The 18,512-nt window shown below is 48.8% G+C and overlaps 2 protein-coding genes across 2 annotated transcripts; one reads left to right on the forward strand and one right to left on the reverse strand.

The window, feature by feature from the left end:
- Positions 1–1,425: 1,425 nt before the first annotated feature.
- LOC146767213 (uncharacterized) lies at positions 1,426–4,473 on the reverse strand. The gene has a single exon (XM_085581165.1). It carries the CDS (start codon positions 4,124–4,126, stop codon positions 2,825–2,827), a length of 1,302 nt encoding a protein of 433 aa, XP_085437291.1. The 5' UTR covers positions 4,127–4,473; the 3' UTR covers positions 1,426–2,824.
- An 8,391-nt stretch (positions 4,474–12,864) lies between these two features.
- LOC146767214 (uncharacterized) lies at positions 12,865–18,264 on the forward strand. The gene has a single exon (XM_085581197.1). The coding sequence runs from the start codon at positions 16,967–16,969 to the stop codon at positions 17,765–17,767; it is 801 nt and encodes a 266-aa protein (XP_085437323.1). The 5' UTR covers positions 12,865–16,966; the 3' UTR covers positions 17,768–18,264.
- The last annotated feature ends 248 nt before the right edge of the window (positions 18,265–18,512 follow it).

Below are 18,512 nucleotides of genomic sequence, written 5' to 3' on the forward strand. Positions count from 1 at the left end.
TCTTGTGTCCATGAGGCCTCACAGTGTCACCCTGGCCCCTTCGATCCATGGGCCCCACAGTGCCACAATGATCCCCTTGGTTCCACAACTTCCCACAGTGTCACACTGGCCCCTTGGCTCCATGAGGATCTGCAGGGTCACACAGGTTTGTGACATTTGTCCTTGCTGCCCCTCACATCCCCCTGCCCCACAAACAGCCCCGAGCCACCCGTGAGGGACAGGCCCTGCTGTGCCAGGCTGGGCTCAGGGCTTGGCCTTTCTGCTTCCCCCAGCCAGCCCAGGCCTTGCTCAGCATTGCAGTTCCCTGCTCTGAGCCTTGGGCTCCCTGCAATCCGGGCCTCCAGGATCTGCTCTCACCAGTCCCTGGGGAGCCTTTGGCAGTCCCAGCCCTCAGTGGGGCCCAGTGATGCTCCAAGGGACTTGGAGTTTTGCTTCTGACTCCTTGAGCAGCTTCTTCAGCCTTCTCTCACTGCCTCATGGTCCTGGACTCAGCCCCAAATTCACCGTGGGGATAGTCAAAATACAGAAAGCCCTCAGGGGTGCTTTGTCTTCCTACAATAGTCTGCAAATCTCCAGGGCTTGTGCAGCTGATTGGAGTCAGTTTGGAGTTCTTGTAAGGAGGAGGATTTCAAAGTACACCTCATGACTTTTCTTCTTTAATCAAGTGAGTGTTTTTTATTTCCCAGTTCAGAGAAGAGCTGATAGAAGCATTCCCCAGGTGATCTTGATGCTCAGTGTCTCATTAAGAGGTCTGGGCATGTACAAGAATGAGCTCCTTGAGAGCTGACCCTGTTTGGACAAGCTGCTCCTCACCCCCAGCCTCACCATGTCTGACATTGCCCACCTGGCACTGACATCCCTGTGCCCTGCAGCAGAACCTTGTCCCTGAGCTCTGCAGCTCCATGTCCCAGCCCATTGCACCGTGTCCCACCTGCTCTCTTCAGGGCTCTGCCTGCACACAGCTCCAGGAGAAGTTTTCCTCTTGGGAAGGAAAGACTGGAAAAGCCTGAACAGGTTTCCTAAACAACAAACCCCACTCAGGAACCACCTGCTCAGTAAAGGCTGCCTGGAATGGTGTCACCTTTCTACAAGGGACAGCGTGACCAGAAATGATCTCTGGAAGCAGAATTCTCTATCTCCCAGCTGAATTCTCTGTCCCTGTCCTTTCCTTGGATCCATGTTGCAGATGGAAGCTTCTGGTGCCATCCTCATCTTTAACCTCTCTTTGGAATACAAACAGATGTTCCCAGGTGTGTTAAGCAGGATTTGCTCAATGTTTCTATAAATCTTTTGTGTCCCCCATGGAATGAAGGGGCCATTTTGGCACTGAGGGAGTGACGTGGAAGCAAGGAGTCAATTGTGACCCTGGGGTCCCATGGAACCAAGGGGCCATGATGACACAGCATGGCCACGTGGATCCAGTGGTCCATTGTGACACTGTGGATCCAAGGAGACCATGGAGACACCCCCAGAACCTCATGGAACCAAGGAGTCCATGGTGACCCAGTGGGGCTGCATGGAGCCAGTGGTCCATGGGGACACTGTGCATCCAAGGAGGCCATTTGGACACTGCGGAAGTTCATGGAGTGAGGTGGCCATTGTGACACCGAAGAACTTCATGACACCAAATATCCATGGGGACACAGCAGAGCATCATGGAACCCAGGAACCACTCTTGACAGTTTGGAAACTCCTGGAACCAGGGGCTGTTGTGGCACTGCAAAACCAACACAGCTGCCGCACCTTGTCCCCTGCCCTGCACAGCTCCTTGGGAGGCATGGCAGGAGCAGCACTCTGGGAGACTCGGAAATGTCCCTCTGGGATCCATGGCACACACTCCCTGGGGATGGAATTCCATTTCCTAGCCTGGAAAAGCTGTTCCTGCTCTTGAAGGCAAAGCTCTTATGGAAGAGCCAAAAGCTGAGTGGAGCGAGATCCTACAGTGACATTTCACTGTCAGCCATCATAACTTCACCCATGGTTGTTCTAGCTGGTGGATTGGGAATGAAATCTGGGCAAGGCCTTTGGTGAGAGCTGCCCTGGGTCAAGGGAGACACTGAGAAAGAAACAGAGCAGGCAAAGAGAGGTGGGAGAGAAAGGAGGACACAAACACAACCAACTGGGAAGGTGGCACTCTGAAAAGCAAAACAAAACAGACTGAAAATTAATGGGACAGGAAGCAATAATTCTGAAAGTTTTATTTACTATCAAAATATATCCCATACACCCAGCTGCACACAATCATGATCCCACACCCTTTAAATTTGGATCCCACTTCTCCCAATTTCACTCCTACCCCATCTCACCCTGGAGGCTGTGGAATTGGATATTTTGTCATGGGTTAGAATTTTTTGAAGTGGAAACAAGCCATATTGAGGTGGGATTGTAACCTTTTGGGGTAAGATTTGGTTGTTTTCAGTGAGGTGGAGTCATTTTGAGGTGACAGATCAATCCATCTTGACTTTGGGAGTGCAAAGATATGGAGAACACAGCCTGAAATCCCCCAAGAATCCACAAATCCTTCAGAATATGTCCCCAAACTATAATTTCCATCTCAAATACCTATTAAAGGGTTGGACTTTGTGAATCTCTGAATAATTACTTTCTTTTCAGTCCTATTTCAGGTGTCTTAATTGATAAAGACATAGCTGAAGAATGTTAAGGCCAAACCATAAAGATAACCAGTCAGGTATCTTCCCAAGATGGATCACAGGGAATGTGGGTCACCAGGCCTGTACCCAACATGGGTCTTCCCATGGGGGATAAGGCTGGAGCAGTGTACAAAGCTCTTCATGCAGTTGGGGGACTCACAAGGCTTCCTTTACTAGTGCCTCCGTTGGTGTTTGGTCAAATGAGAGCTCTGGGTGAAGCTCTTCCCACACTGGGGACACTCGTAGGGCCTCTCCCTTGTGTGGAGGCGCCGGTGCTTGACAAGGGAGGAGTTGCACTTGAAGCCCTTCCCGCAGTTGGGGCAGCGGAAGGGCCTCTCCTCTGTGTGAATCCGCTGATGGCAGAGGAGATTTGAGCTGGTCTTAAACTTCTTCTGACACTTGGGACACTCAAAGGGCCTCTCCCCAGTGTGGATCATTTGGTGGATGATCAGGTTGGACCTCTGGCTGAAGCCCTTCCCACATTGCTCACACTTGTATGGCCTTTCCCCAGTGTGGGTGATCTGGTGGGAGATCAAGTGGGATCTTGTGCTGAAGCTCTTCCCACATTTCCCACACTCATAGGGCCTCTCCCCGGTGTGGATGCGCTGGTGCCGGATGAGGTGGGAGTTGTGCTTGAAGCCCTTCCTGCAGTCAGGGCAGCGGAAGGGCCTCTCCTCTGTGTTAATCCGATGGTGTACAAGGAGATTGGAGCTAGTCTGAAAACTCTTATGACACTTGGGACACTTGTAGGGCCTCTCCCCAGTGTGGATGCGTTGGTGGATGATGAGGTCGGAGCTCCGTCGGAAGCCCTTCCCACACTCCCCACACTTGTAGGGCCATTCCCCGGTGTGGATCATCTGGTGGTGGATCATGTTGTTGCTCTTCCTGAAGCTCTTCCCACATTCCAAGCACTTGTAGGGCTTCTCCTTATCATGGTTCTGCTCAGGGACCACCAGCTCTGAGCTCTGGCTGAAGCTCTGCCCACCTTCCTGGCCCAGAGTGGGTCTTTCCTCCTCCGAGCATCCTGGGCTGGGTTTGCAGCCCCTCCTCCTGTGGGATCTCTGGGGCTTTTCCTCCCTGTTGGATTCCTGCGCTGTGAAGCTGCTCAAAACAGCTTCTTCCATGAGGTTCTGCTGCGGGGATTTATCCTCCCTGGTCTTTATCTTCTTCTCCTTGTCTGGGGGAGGAAGGACAGGGAGAGGATGAGATTTGACTTGTTGCCAGAGGGAAGGGCAAGGAGATCCCCCCAGTGCATCCCCGGCAGGAGGGCACCGGCAGCGGGACTGTCCAGCAGCCGGGGGCCGTGCTGGGCTGGGAGATGGAGCAGGAGAGAGGGAGAAAGGGGCACTGACTTCCTCCTCACTTGCCAGGGGGTCCTGGGGCACCTCCTTCTTCCTGGCAGCCTTCTCTTCCATTTCGGACTGTTTTGGGAATGGGAAAATCTGTTTTGGGAGGAAAACAGGGGATGAGCACATTGAGTTTTTTACTGGTTTGAAGGCAAACCAGGGGGAGACTCTAAGTCACAATGACAATTGACTAAGAAAGTTAAGATCAAGGCAATGATACAGAAACACTGGCTTAATCTGACAGAGTCAGGATATAACCTGACACCCTGTTGCTCAGGGTGGTGGTAGCAGGCTGATGAAATGGTGGCTGCAGTCCAGCTGGAGTGATGAACGTGATTCTGTCAAAGCAGTGATCCTGTAGAAGGGTCTGGTCTTCCTCTGAAGGTCCAGTGGTGCTTATGGAGCTCTTGTCCTCTGGGAATCCAGTAGGCAAGGTAGTCATGGTGTTGCAAATGGTGAGATTATATCCAGGTAGGAATGCTTGGTTCCTCCCCCTGGGCGGAGCATCCCACAATGGGATGATGTAATTTTATCAGTCCTGCAGTGACACTCAATGGCCCATTAACAGAAGATGGCCCCTGCAGGGCGTTATCAGGGCTGAGCCATGGAAGAGATAAAGAACACTGCCCCACCTGTTGATATCAGTTTATGGAGATGGTGACTGAAAACACTTTTGGTTACATCTGACACTGTAACCTGAAACAGTGAGGAAATCCCTGCTCGGGGTGGGGGGTGAACACCACCCCCCTTACCCAAACTGGCTCAGGTGTAAAACCCCCACCCTGGGAAGGCCACGCACACAGGGGACAATGTCACACTTGCCCTGCCCCAGGGGAGATCTCTGTCCCTGTCACTCCCTTGCTCTCTCCTCTTTTTCTTTCCATCTCTCTCTACCTCACATTTAGTGTTCAATAAAATCCACTTTGGATTTAGTCTCGTTAGCACCTTAATTGGGGCAGAGTCATCTCTCTAACAATTTCATTATCCAGATTGCAACATTATTTTGCACAGTGATTTCAGGGCACTGTTGTCTGACCCCAAGTGCCATTGACAACAGCAGGGTTCTCTCCTCTGAGGAGTTTGTGGCTCTTTCTGGAGGAACTCTTGGAAACCTGGATGCAGCTTCCTCTGAGTGACTTTTGGGAGAACTTATGAGGAAAATGGCTCTTGCGGGTGGCCAGTGTAGAGAAAATATTTTGTTTTCCTTCTTTGAAAAGTCTGTTATAATCACTGGAGGAAAGGGACCAAATTATACCAGCAAGACTGACAAGGTTCATTCACCCCAAAGCGAGGAACACAAGGCTATCAAAAGTCCTACAAGAAGCCCAGCTCAAGTAGCTAAATTCCCAAATAACTCCTGAATTCACGGGCTTTGGGGGGAGAAGCATTATTTTCTTTGTCCCTGTCACCTTTGTGATAGCTACACAGACCTTTCCCTTCCTTTTAATAATCTGTATTGGGCCAAATTTCCATGGTTTTTTTTTTGGAACCTGCCAGCATCTGACTTGGAGCTGTGTTGGAACTGATGAAATTTGGAATTGCCACAGAATTGTTTCTGTTGTTGGTCTATTAATGTTTGGGATTTGTTTGCGTTTTCATCACAAGTGACTTGTGGGAAGAGCAAATCTTCCTCAAGGCATTTTATGGAGGGTTAAATTTGATTTCTGCTGAGTTTGTTTTGTCCAGTGTCCAGGGGATGCTCAAGGGGTCTCTAGTTTTGGTTTGGCCCTAATTTTCTTCTGATTTGTCTTTATCACTTAAAAACACCTGAAAAATTACTAAAAAGAGTATTGACCAGAGATGTCAAAAGTCCCACCATTTAAGAGGTATTTGAGGTGGAATTTACTGTTTGGGAACATATTCTGGAGGATCTGTTGGTTCTTGGGGGCTATGTGGTAGTATTCTCCATAATTTTGTGCTCTAAAACTCAAGGTGGATTTGTCTGTCACCCCAAAATGACTCAATCACACCTCAAAATGTCTGGTTCCCACCTCAGTCCAGTGCCAAAATTACTTGATTCCTCAGCCTTCAGGGTGAGATGGGGTTGGAAGGAGAAGTGAGATCCAAATTTGAGGTTGTGCGGTAAGGATTGTGTGAGGCTGGGTGGGTGTGATTCATTCTGATAGTAAATAAAACTATCAAAACTATTTATTTCTGTCCCATTCATTTTCTGTCAGTTCTGGTTTGTTTTTCAGAGTGTCGCCTTCTCAGCTGATTTTGTTTGTGTCCTCCTGTCCCACACTGAAAAGTAAGATGTGTTCTATTTGCCATCTGTATGGCAGTTGTCCTGTGTTAAGTGGGCAGTTTTCCTTATCTCTTCCACAATCAATCCTCCCTCAGGGGAGACATCTGCTGATAATGGGCTATTGAATGTCACTGCATGACTGATAAGAACTGTAACATCCCATTGTGAGATGTTCCGCCCAGAGGGAGGAGCCAAGCATTCCTACCTGCATCTAGTCTTGAGATTCTGGCCCACCAACACTGCTTTTTCTGGGCTGGATTTTCCCAGAGGAACAGCTGCCTCTTCCTCTTCAGAGGAGGACACCCTTTCCTATAGGATCACTACTCCAACAGAACCACAACTGACACTCCTTGAGGACTGCAGCTACAATTCCAATTGGACTGTGGCAAACACCCTGTCCAACAGGGTGTCAGGTTGTATTCTGGCTCTCACAGTGTTGTTTTGGTTCACTATATTGTTTATATTTTCATTTTCTTCCCTAATAAAAAGCTGCTATTCCTGCTCCCATATTTTTACCTGAGAGGCCCCCTTAATTTCAAATTTATACCAATTCAGAAAGAGTCTACATTCTTCCATTTCAGGGGAGTCCCCTGCTTTCCATAGAAGACACCTGTCTTTCCAAACCAAAACACCTCCTTTCTCTCCTGCCTTCCTTTGCCTGCTCTGTTTCTCTCTCAGTGTCTCCCTTAAACCAGGGCAGCTCTCATGAAACACCCTGCCCTGATTTAATTCCCAGTGCAGGAGCTACAACAACCATGGGTGAAGTTATGAAGGCTGGCAGTGAAATGTCACTGTAGGATCTTGCTCCACTTGGCTCTTGGCTCTTCCATAAGAGCTTTGCCTTCATGGTCAGGAACATCTTTTCCTGGCTGGGAACTGGAATTCCAGCCCCTGGGAGTGTGTGCCATGGATCTCAGAGGGGCATTCCTGAGGCTCTCAGGGTGCTGCTCCTGCCGTGCCTCCCAAGGAGCTGTGCAGGGCAGGGGACAAGGTGCAGCAGCTGTGTTGTTGCTGCAACGCCACAACAGCCCCTGGTTCCATGAGTTTCCGCACTGCCAACAGCGGTTCCTGGGTTTCATGATGCCATGCTGTGTCCCCATGGATATTTGGTGTCATGAAGTTCTTCAGTGTCACAATGGCCACCTCGCTCCATGAGCTTCCACAGTGTCCAAATGGCCTCCTTGGATGGGCAGTGTCACCATGGACCATTGGCTCCATGCAGCCCCGCTGGGTCACCATGGACTCCTTGGTTCCATGAGGTTCTGGGGGTGTCTCCATGGTCTCCTTGGATCCACAGTGTCACAATGGACCACTGGATCCACGTGGCCCTGTTGTGTCACCATGGCCTCTTGGTTCCGTGGGTCCCCAGGGTCACAATTGACTCCTTGCTTCCTCATCCTATGGGAGAGAACTGTCCTTCTCCTCCAGGGGCCTATAGCCAAAACTAGGATTCCTTCTCTAAATTTCCTTATATGCAAAGATTTTTCCCCAGTGAAATCTGCCAAGAGAAACAGGTCTGGCTGCCTTGGCCACCCAGGGGCCACCTCTCACCTGCCTTTCAGACACTGGGACCATGTGCTTTTCTTGCTTAAAAACCTTCCATCTCGATCAGGCACCCATGGCCAAAATTTGGGATCTGCCTCCCAAATTCCCTATATACAAGAATAGCTCCTAGATAAATGATGCCAGGAATCACAAGCCTGGCTGGCCTTGGCTTCCTGAGTTCTGGCACTCATGTTTCTCTGTAACACTGGGGCTCTGTGCTTTACTTCCTAATGAAAATAACTCTTCTTCCTGTTCAGGCACCCATGACTAAAACTGGGATTCCTCCAAAACTCTGTACATCCAAGGATTGATCCCAAGTGAAATCTGCCAGGACGGACAGGTCTGGCTGTCTTTGGCCTCTTGGGGGCATCTTCTCATCTGCTTTTAAAACACTGGAGCTCAGTGCTTTCCTTCTAATGGAAAAGAACCTTCTTTCTTCTCAAGGTGTCCATGGTCAAAACTGAGATTCTTCATCCCAAATTCCATATATCCAAGGATTACTCCATTACAAGAGTTGCCAGGGGAAACAGGTCTGGCTGGCTTAGCCTCAGAGGAGCCACTCCCTCTCCTCTCCTCTCCTCTCCTCTCCTCTCCTCTCCTCTCCTCTCCTCTCCTCTCCTCTCCTCTCCTCTCCTCTCCTCTCCTCTCCTCTCCTCTCCTCTCCTCTCCTCTCCTCTCCTCTCCTCTCCTCTCCTCTCCTCTCCTCTCCTCTCCTCTCCTCTCCTCTCCTCTCCTCTCCTCTCCTCTCCTCTCCTCTCCTCTCCTCTCCTCTCCTCTCCTCTCCTCTCCTCTCCTCTCCTCTCCTCTCCTCTCCTCTCCTCTCCTCTCCTCTCCTCTCCTCTCCTCTCCTCTCCTCTCCTCTCCTCTCCTCTCCTCTCCTCTCCTCTCCTCTCCTCTCCTCTCCTCTCCTCTCCTCTCCTCTCCTCTCCTCTCCTCTCCTCTCCTCTCCCATAGAAACACTTGGCCTCTGTGCTTTTCCTTCTTATAGAAAAATCGATCCCTATGTACACAAAAATGGCAGAAATTTGGGTTCCCAAATTCTCTGTATCCAAGGGCTGCTTTCAGAAAAAAGCTACCAGGACAGAGAAGTCTGGCTGGCTTAGGCCTCTGGTGGCCGCCTTTCATCTGTCCTTGAAACACCAGTATTCCATGCTTTTCTTCCTATGCAGAGAACTGTCCTTCTACTCTGGGTGTCCATGCCTGAAACTGGGATTCCACCTCTAGAATTCTGTCTATCCAAGAGTTGCTCCCAGCCAAAATCTGCCAGTACCATCAAGTCTGGCTGGCCTTGGCCTCTGGTGGCTGCCCCTGCCACACTGGGGCTCGGTTCTTTCCTTCCCATGGAGATCACTGTGACGCCGTGGCACCTCATGGAACCAAGGGGATCATTGTGGCACCACTGGAGCCCATGGAACCAAGGGGCCATGGTGACACCACGGGGCTTCATGGACCCAGAGACCATTATGACTCTGTGGGGCCTGATGGAACCATGGAGACCATTCTGACCCTTCAGGGCCTGGTGTCACCAAGGGGGCATTGTGACACCTCAGGGCCTCCTGGAAGCCAGGGACCATTGGGACACTGTGGGGCCCTATGGAACTGAGGGAACATGGACCAGGTCTGGCTGGCTTGGCCTCCCAGGGGCCACCTGACAGGTCTGGCTGATCTTGGAATGCCAAGGGCTGCCTCTCATCAGCTCCTGGAGCACTGGGGCTCTGTGCTTTCCTTGCTTTGGAAAAGAACTGTCCCTCTCTTAACATACCCATTGTCAAAATTGGTAGTCTCAATAAAAAATTTCCTATATGCAAGGCTATCTTGCAGAAAAAAACCTCCCAGTTCTGGCTGGCCATGTGCTCTGGTGATCATCTCTCATCCACCCGGGGAAACAGTAAGGCTCTGTTCCTTTATTCCTATGGAAAAGAACAGGTCTTCATGTCCAGGAACCATGGCCAAAATTAGAATTTGCCTCCCAGATTCCATATATCCAAGGATTGCTCCCAGACAAAAGTAGCTAGGACAGACAGGTCAGGCTGGCCCTGTCCTCTCGTGATTTTCTTAAACTCTGAGCCGAATGTTTTCATTTCAAAACACCTTGGAGAGGGCCCAGAGATCTCCCAAGGAGGGGTTCTGAGGCCTTGGGTACATGGCCACTGCATATGGACAAAGGAGCTCTCTGCTCTGTGCTGCTGTGGTGGTTTTGCATCACAGAAGTGATGTCCTGAGAGAAGCTGCTAGCAGTTTCCTGTGTGTCTGACAAAAACCAATCAGTAATTAGCTTTGAGAGCTGTCAGTCTGTTAAAGCACTAAGGAAGCTGCAGACGCCTCTGTGCAGACACAAGTTACAGATGAGAAAGCCTGGCTGGGTCTCTGTCCCTTCTGGCCCCACAGAGGTGCCGAGGCCGGCCCAGCCCCGTCTCGGCCGTGGGGCCGGGCGGCTCCTGCCGTGGGGCCGGGCCCCTTCCCAGGGAGCCGCCAGGCGCCATCGGCTGCCGGGCAGGGCAGGGGAGGCCGCGGGGCCGAGGCCGGGCCGTGGCTGCGGGTGCTGACATCTGGCCCTGCCGAGCCCTGCCCCGCCGCCAGCCCGGGCCCGGCCAGGATCCGCCGGGCCCCAGGAGCAGCCCCGGGCCGGGCCGGCTCGGCCAAGGCTCTGCCGCCCTTGGGCTTCGCCCGCAGCCGGCGGGCAGGGCAGGAGAAGCCATCGGCCCCGGCCGTGCTGCTGCTGGGCTCTGGCCTGGCTGCTGAGATCCTGGCCCTGCCCCAGCGCGGCCCAGCCTGACACAGCCCCAGCGCAGCCGCTGCAGAAACCTCCATGGCAAAACAGCTCCAGCCGCAAGCACCGAGCCCAGCCGGGCTCACGGAACCATCTTCAGCCCCGGGAGATATTGACTCTGCCAGTGCTGCCATCCTCCACCAGTGAGAGAAAAGAACACAGGGCAGGCACACAGAGGAGCAGCATGAACACACCGAGGGCAGGGAAGAGGAAGCTGAGTCCCAGATGGGAGGGATGAGGAGATGCCTTGATCTTGGGGCTGGAATCCTCTGGTAAAGCTGTGGAGAAGGATGTCATTGATACATCAGATTCTATTTTCCCTATAACGCATTTAAAACTATGGGGAGATGACTTGTTTCATTAATGGTCTCCATGCTAAATTATGGAGAGTTTTGTGGAAGAATGGCTTCGTGAGAAAGGACATGACTACATGCAGTTAGTGAAGCAGTAGCTGAAAATTGCACAGTGCAGCAATAGCAGATGTAGCAATAATATCTTATGTCCTTGGGTAAGCTGGTTCCCAACAGTAGAATGTTCAGCAAAAAGATAAATGTAAGGGAAAACAAAGCAAGCTTAGAAAGCTTCAAAGGCGGGATTGACCTGTTTTTAATACACCAATGATGAGCCTAAATTTTGCAATATGCATGAGCTTCATTATAACAGGTATAACTGTACATGTGTGCTTGGAATAAACTGAGACTTGTTGACATTATAGAATGGACTTGTCTCCCGTCATTTTTTCCACACCTCTCCTGATGGACACAGGGGCCTCTCCATCCACTCTGAATCTTACACCTAAGGGGGGAAAATTGTAAAGGAATGTTTTCTTTATTAAGGGAATAAATGGGAAAGTTGAGCTGGTATCACTTGTTAAATCACTGTTAGGAGCTGTGGGGGGTAGGTTTGAAATAAACTAATTTCTTTTTCTTCCTACTCTGATTGTAATTGACTAGGAAGGAATTTCATGGTGGCATTTTAATATTGTAAAAGGTGACACAGAGGCTATTGCTGCTGTACCTTTGGGTCAAATGTCTGGCAAGGCCTGTGCTGAAGGGAACCAGAGGTGTGGGCAGCCCCAGGGGGAGAATTTGATGGGGAGCCTCTCCAAATTAGTTTGAAGCAACCAGGACAAGTGGTGTCTAAAAGCAACACCCTATTCCAGGGGAGGGAAGGAAGGGCTCACAGCCTGGTATGGAGTCCCTGCTAAAGGCAGGGCTCTTGGAGCCAGGGATGTCTCCCTACAGCACTCCTATCCTGCCAGTCAGGGAATCAGATGTCTCCAATGAGGAGGACAAGAACAAGTGGTAGACAAAGCCCCAGTGAAATGGCTGAATTTCCTGGCTAAAAATATCTTTTGAGTATTGGGGAAAAAAAAAAAAAACAAACGGCAAATGGTGGAGAAAAAGGTTAAATATTTGGGAAATACTGGGACTGAAGATTCCTGGTGAATTGACCCAGAGAGGCACTGGGCAATCTCAGAAGTAACATTTCCCTGGACCAAAAAGGAGCTGAGACAATTTTGAGGATAAATAGGGAATTACACAGCCTGGATTGAGGATTCTCTGTTCCAGCCAGAACACTGTAGGACTTTTAACCTCAGACAGCCTCCATGCTGTGGTATGGACAGGAGAAAGTGAGCAAAACTTGGGAAAATGAACAACCAAAAATACTGATGCCTCAGCTGGGGCTCTTCCAGACTCAGAAAAGAAATTGGAATTGTAAGTGAATGTTCAACAGGGCCATGCCAAAGGAATCCTTGGGCCAAAATGTTTCACCCAGTGGCCAGAGTGGCCTCATTGCCTGCAAAATTGTGCAGCCACAGCTTCAACGGGAACCCAGGCCCAAAACCTGATGACAACAGGATCTCCAACTGTTCCAGTCTGCCATCAAGTTCAAGCTTTGATAAGCAAAAGAGCCTCGCAATGGATGAGCAGTGCTCGGTTATTACAGTGTGAAACTTGTTCAGTGGCACAGAAGGATTCAGAACTGAGGACAGGGGAAGGGTTTAACCCAGCCTCCTGTTTGAACAGCCCACAGAGGGGCTGGGAAGAAACCCAGCACTGCATTCAAGGGACACAGCTCCAGACCCAGCCTGGGGGAGATTCAGGAGACATTGCCTGGCCTGAGGCAGAAAATGTGTTTCTGGATGGCTCTTCAAGGGCAGCAGAAGGGAAAAGAGTTCCAAGACACGCTGTTATTGAGGAAAGGGAATCAGACAAAGCGCAGGTTACCCCCATGGTCAGCTCAACCGGCACAGCTGTGTGTGCTTGTAAGAGCCTGGCACTGAAATGCCCTGAGCAGGAAGGCTTCAATATCTTCTGGTGACACCATCTCACCTAACAGGGGGGCAAAAGCAATTCTGACTGCTCAGCAACCACTGGATCACTTACTAAGGCATTTCTAAAAGACATAATTCCAATAAAAGGGATTGTGGAAGCCATAGACTCAGAGAGCAGAACTAATTTTGCAGGAGAGTTCCTCCAGGGGGTTATGGCAGCTTTAGGAATACAAATGGGACCTCCATAATCCCTGGCACCCCCAGAGCTCAGGCTGGGTACAAAGAATGAATGGGGATAAAAAGAAACACCTTTAGAAGCTGGGGATTAGATAGTAATAGTTTCAGCAAGTTTTAGAATGGATTTTCTCAGTGAAGATGGAGTCTCCAGCACCCTAACTTTTGGCTATTTATGGAGAAGGCACTGCACATAACAGCTGAGGCTTCCAAAGTGGCTCAAAGTGCAGATGTCTGTTTAGAATGGTGAAGGACATAGGTATGATTCACTAGTAACTTTCAAATACCTGCTCTAAAGCTGGAGTTACTCAAAGAAGAGAGAACTACTTCAACACTTGTAAAGAAGCACCATTTTTTCCAAATCTAATTTTCACATGTAGCTGAATTTTTCAAGAATTGTGTTTTTTATCATACTATGAGTGCAAAACAATCTATTAGAAGTGTTTAAAAACAGATTATTAACAGGAAAAAGTGATCAAAATATCTATTTCCTCTTGTATTAACAACTGAAATATGACTGAAGAAGGGATCATCTCTGCAGTCCCCTGAACCAAACTCACAACTTCTTTAACAGCATGCTCAAAGTTTTCTATACTTCAAGCTTTTCTAGAAAATTCACTTTCTTAATTTCTGCTGTTTCTGTAGCCCCAGACCCTGTATAGTTTATACCAGCTGCATTCTACAGAAGGGATACCCAACTGAGGATACAAATTGCCTGCTGAATGGCCTTCTCTGACTCCATGCTGTTACTTTTGACCTCAGATGGCACAGAAAATGCTCTCCAGTTGACTTGCTTCCAAATGCCAAAAAACCCCAACCCCCAAACTTTTAAACATAAAACAGAAGGAAAGCTTAATTATTTGAGTTAAAATAGCACTGCAAAACAGTTATTCACAAATATAGGAATAAAAGTGTTATAAAAGATGTGCCTCCTGATACATAAAGATATCCTGAAGAATGATTTTGTATTGTTTATATACATTCAAAATTAGTTTTCATCTTTTTTACTGAAAACTGCGTTTTCATAGACAAACAGAATTTTTTCCTATAACTGGATATCTGCCTGGCAGACATAAATGTTTCTGTCAAATGCACCATTCCGCCATGGATATCAGAAGACATCTTGGAGTGACATGGACAGGGTTTTGTTTCCTTTATTAATGTTTCCATTCTTTGGTTCTCACGTGACCTGTGTCATTTCTTTATTTAAATTCAGAAGCTCTTGCCAGAATACTCTTTCAACTTTGTTTGTAGTCGCAATGCAAGAGGTCTGCAACTCTTGCTTTAATTTGGGACAGGATTTATTTCTTCTTGTAACTGAAGACTAATGACAGACATCACCTTCCTCATTTCTCCTGAAGTAATGCCTCAATTCTCTGTCTGGGTTAGCTGGCTAAATTATTTCCTTTCTAAATAGTCAGGTTCTGCTGTGTATAGAGAACTGTGACTTTCAGTGCTTAATATAAGCAAGCACTGAGAGGAGGGATGTACTGAGAAGACGATTTTCTGCGAGATACATATAATACCCTTTCTGCTCCATGTGTTCCTGCTGCAGCCTCAGTTGAGCTGCAGGTCCAGATTTTGATAAGGATTTAAAAAATGTTGGGCACCACTTAGGATCGATTAGACTAGCAATGTCCAGAGGTTTAGAAATTGCATCCTGTAGAAAAGGAGTTTTTCCTCAAAAGCCTGTAAAATGTACAGGGTCACATAGACCAGAAACCTGATCTTTCCCTTATGTCAAAATGGCTCCTAGCTAAATTTCTGGGACCCTCTATGCTAAAATAAGAGAGGTGTGTCAAAGTAAAGCTAATAGTGGCAAAATTCCTTAGCCCAACAAATCAATTGAAATGTCAAGTGCAAATTAAGGATCAGAAAGGAGAGAAAGAAAATAAGAGGTAAAAATAGTCTAACAGAGGCTCCTGACTTAATCATATCAACAGCTGAAGTTAAAAGGTTAGCAGAGGTTGATCTGACTGTTAATGTTTTCTCATCATTTTGTTTATGAGAAAGAAGAAGGGAAGAAGCCTTCCATCCCTGGTATCAGGTTAAGTTCCTCTGCTTGAGTGGAACAACTCAGTACTCCAAATATAAAAGCTCCAAAGAAGCTCACACAAGGATGTTTGTCTCGAACTGTAATTGGAGTAGATCCATTTGTTTGTGTAATTGCCACCATGGTGGAAATCTGTGCTTCTCTATTTGTGCAACTGGAAATATTTTCTAGGAATGAGCCATCTGAATTTTAATATCCCATAGATTCAGTGCAATACAGCATATTACAATATCTTGACCTTTTCAGTGTTCCATAAATTGATTGTCTGGTTGTTGCTGTCCCCCCTCGTTTACAGGCCTGGAAACCTTAGAAGAAGAGGTAACATGGCTATCTCTGAGTCATATCTTTTATATTTATCAGCATTTCCAGAATCACACTTCTAGTTTCTTGAAGGCTTGACAGAAGTTACATACTGTGTGCCTGAGGTGCAGTAGCATATAAAATCATGCCAGAAAAGGCAGGGATGAGTGCCACAGGCGGGCTCACAAGGTTCACCACAGGTGGTCCTGTCGAAGGTCACATTGGTTGACCAGCATTGTTATAAAATTGTGATCTCTCCAGTGAGTTATTCTGACAGCCAGATAAACCTCCAGCTAAATAAATATCATGGGCAACCTTCAACCAACCAAATGTAACTGTTTAATTAATGTGCTTTTCCGAAGTAAATTAAAAAGCAGAGGGAAAAGGCTTCTGGTCTTTAAAGGATGCATAAAGCAGAAAATGAAAGATCTGAATATGAAAGGGAGAGAATCCTCTTAAAGCTGAGGATACAGTGGTAAGAAAAATTATTATTCATTTGCAGACATCACCTCAAACTGATGGACTAGTGAAAAGAAGATACAAATTTTAATAACTGCAAATGTTGGAGTAAGATGCAGAGAAAGAGCAATTGCCACTTTTTCATTGCTTGTCTTCCATCAAAGAAGGGAGAGGGGAAATTCACATTTGGTAGTGTTTATTACAATTATTTTGCCCTCAAAAAAAAAGAAAAAAAAAAAAAGCCGCCAACCCCAAAATTATAGAACAAAACAGAAATGCTCTGAGGTGGCTCAAATTCTTCCTCTGAGACTAAACGCAGATATTTTTTCTCAAGATGCTTTTTCACTTCCAGATGTGCCTTCAGGTCCAACATGTGCCTTGAGGTAAATTCCTCTGCCTAGTGAGTGTGCAGCTGAAGAGGCTATTACTGTTTTGGTAGCTTCCTACAAGCATAGCTCAAGCCATCTCATCTGCCCCTTCCAGCAGCAGCAGAAAGAGGTGTTGAGGTGTTTTGTCTCAAGCGCTGAACAGAACAGGATGCAGATTACATGCATCACCTTTTGAAGTCTCACATCCAGTCTGGGGTAGGGGGAGTGCTGTGTGGCTGAGACAAACTACATAAGAGAGCCTGAAATGCAAAAAAAGACTTCAGTTCCTTTCTTCTCTGCATCGGGGCCATGATGAGTTCCATGACCGGGCTGGGACGGCGGGCGGGGCTGGCCTGTGATGCGCTCTGGGCTCTGTGACAGCACAGGGGCCGTGTCACAATGGGGGCAACTATAAAAGGCCCCAGGCCGGTGCCGCTGCCCCAGTAGAGCCTCGGCAAGCGGTGAGTACACAGCAGAGGGGAGAGGGGGCTGGAGGAGGGCTGGGACAGGAGCGCCGGTCCCCGGGGCTGCCCCGTCTCCAGGGCCCAGCGCCGGGCGCAGCGCCTTGCTGGGGGCGCGGGGCGCGCGGGGCAGCGGTGCAGCCTTGCCAGCTGCCGGGGGCCCTTTCCTTCCTGCCACCACATCCCTGCCGCTCCTGCCCCTCACTGTCTCCATTCCGGCCCCACTGAGCCCCTCCTGTGTGTCCTCCTGCAGACCATGGCTTTACTGTCACTGCTGTTTGTGCTTGTGCAAAGCCTGATCCAGTACCCCCAGCCAGCTGGGGATGGGCTGGATGAGGCCACGCGCCAGAGAATGCGGGAGCGTCAGGAGCTGCTGGACCGTGAGATGGCCCGGCTGATGCAGGAGCTGGAGCAGGGGCCCCTGCAGCAGCAGGATGAGGGCTGGGGAGCCATGCTCTTTGGTGCCCTGCAGCAGTGGCCATTCTGGGTTCTTGCTGGCATCCTGCTCCTCTTGGGCCTGTGGCTGGGCTGCAGGAGAAGGAGCTGTGAGGCCAGCAGCAGCAGCAAGGACCAGAGCTCCCGAAAGACCTTGGGAGATGAGAGAATAACTGAACAGGAAGAAGACACTGCTGATCCAGAGGAAGGTGAAGAAGACAGAGATATGACTCTGGAGGCAGAAAACAGCGGCACTGAAGATGACAGAGAAGGCAGTCCTGTGGCTGCAGATGATGGCAACAAGGATGATGCCACTGAAGACAATTATGATGTGAAGATGAAGGAGGACAGCGATGTCAACAGTGGCAATTATGATGTGAAGGAAGACAGCGATGTCGACAATGGCTATCACTTAAAGAAAGAAGGACAGAGTGATGGGGATATGCCAGGAGACACTACCACTGAAGGAAATGAAGAAGAACCTGGCAATGTTGCTGGAAATAAAGAAGATCTAGAGAAGCAAATAAAGAAAAAACTAAGGATGTACAGGTGGACCAAGACAAGGACACTGGAAAGGAAGAAGGAGAAGGAAATGAAGAAAAAAACAATAGTGTTACTATAAAGGCAGGCAAAAACACTGATGTAAATGAAGGTGAAGACAATGTAGATGGAACAGAAGAATACATGGATGTGAAGGTGCAGGAAAGCAGACGTGCCAATGACCAAAGAAGTAAAGACTGGACTGGGCAGGAAGATAGCAATCAATGTGGGAATGAAATTGCCCATAGTGGTTTTCCTGCACCTGAGGAAGTAAATAAGGATGTGATAGCAGAAGATGGCAATGATAGAAACAAGGATGAATAACAGGATGATGTGAATGTGGAGGGAAACAAGAATAATGATAGACAAGAAGAGGAACAAGGTAATGTGGCTGCCAGTGAAAAAGGTGGCAGTGATGGTGGCAGGGAAGAAAATGCCAGTGGTGGAATTGAAAACAGAGAAGACACCCAAGATGCTGGGAATGAGAAGGACATCCTTTTAATGGATGGTATAGAGTGGCCTGTGGAGGACCTGGAGAGAGGCTGCTCAGTGACAGCTGAGCTGATGGAGAGCTTCACACGTGTCTTTGTGTACAGCGTGAGCAATAGCTTTGATCCGGTGCCTCGAGTAGCCATTGGGGTGGGCAGTGCCTTTGAGGGCTGGAACCCCCATGAGTGGGATGGGGTGTACCGTGTGCTGGTCCCACTGAATCCCCCGCCAGGGCACACCTTCCACCTAGAGCCAAGCAGTGCAGGGCAGACGGCAGCAAGGACCTTCAGCGTCCGTGTGGAGCTGGTGTGCACGTGTGAGAGCGAGCAGCTGGGCGA

This window comes from Lonchura striata, chromosome 5, assembly GCF_050655825.1.
Source record: "Lonchura striata isolate lonStrDom1 chromosome 5, ASM5065582v1, whole genome shotgun sequence".
Classification (NCBI taxonomy): Eukaryota; Metazoa; Chordata; class Aves; order Passeriformes; family Estrildidae; genus Lonchura; species Lonchura striata.

Coding starts and splice junctions, on each gene's coding strand:
- LOC146767214 (XM_085581197.1), top strand. CDS start 16,967: ATGGCTTTACTGTCACTGCTGTTTGTGCTTGTGCAAAGCCTGATCCAG.
- LOC146767213 (XM_085581165.1), bottom strand. CDS start 4,126: ATGTGCTCATCCCCTGTTTTCCTCCCAAAACAGATTTTCCCATTCCCA.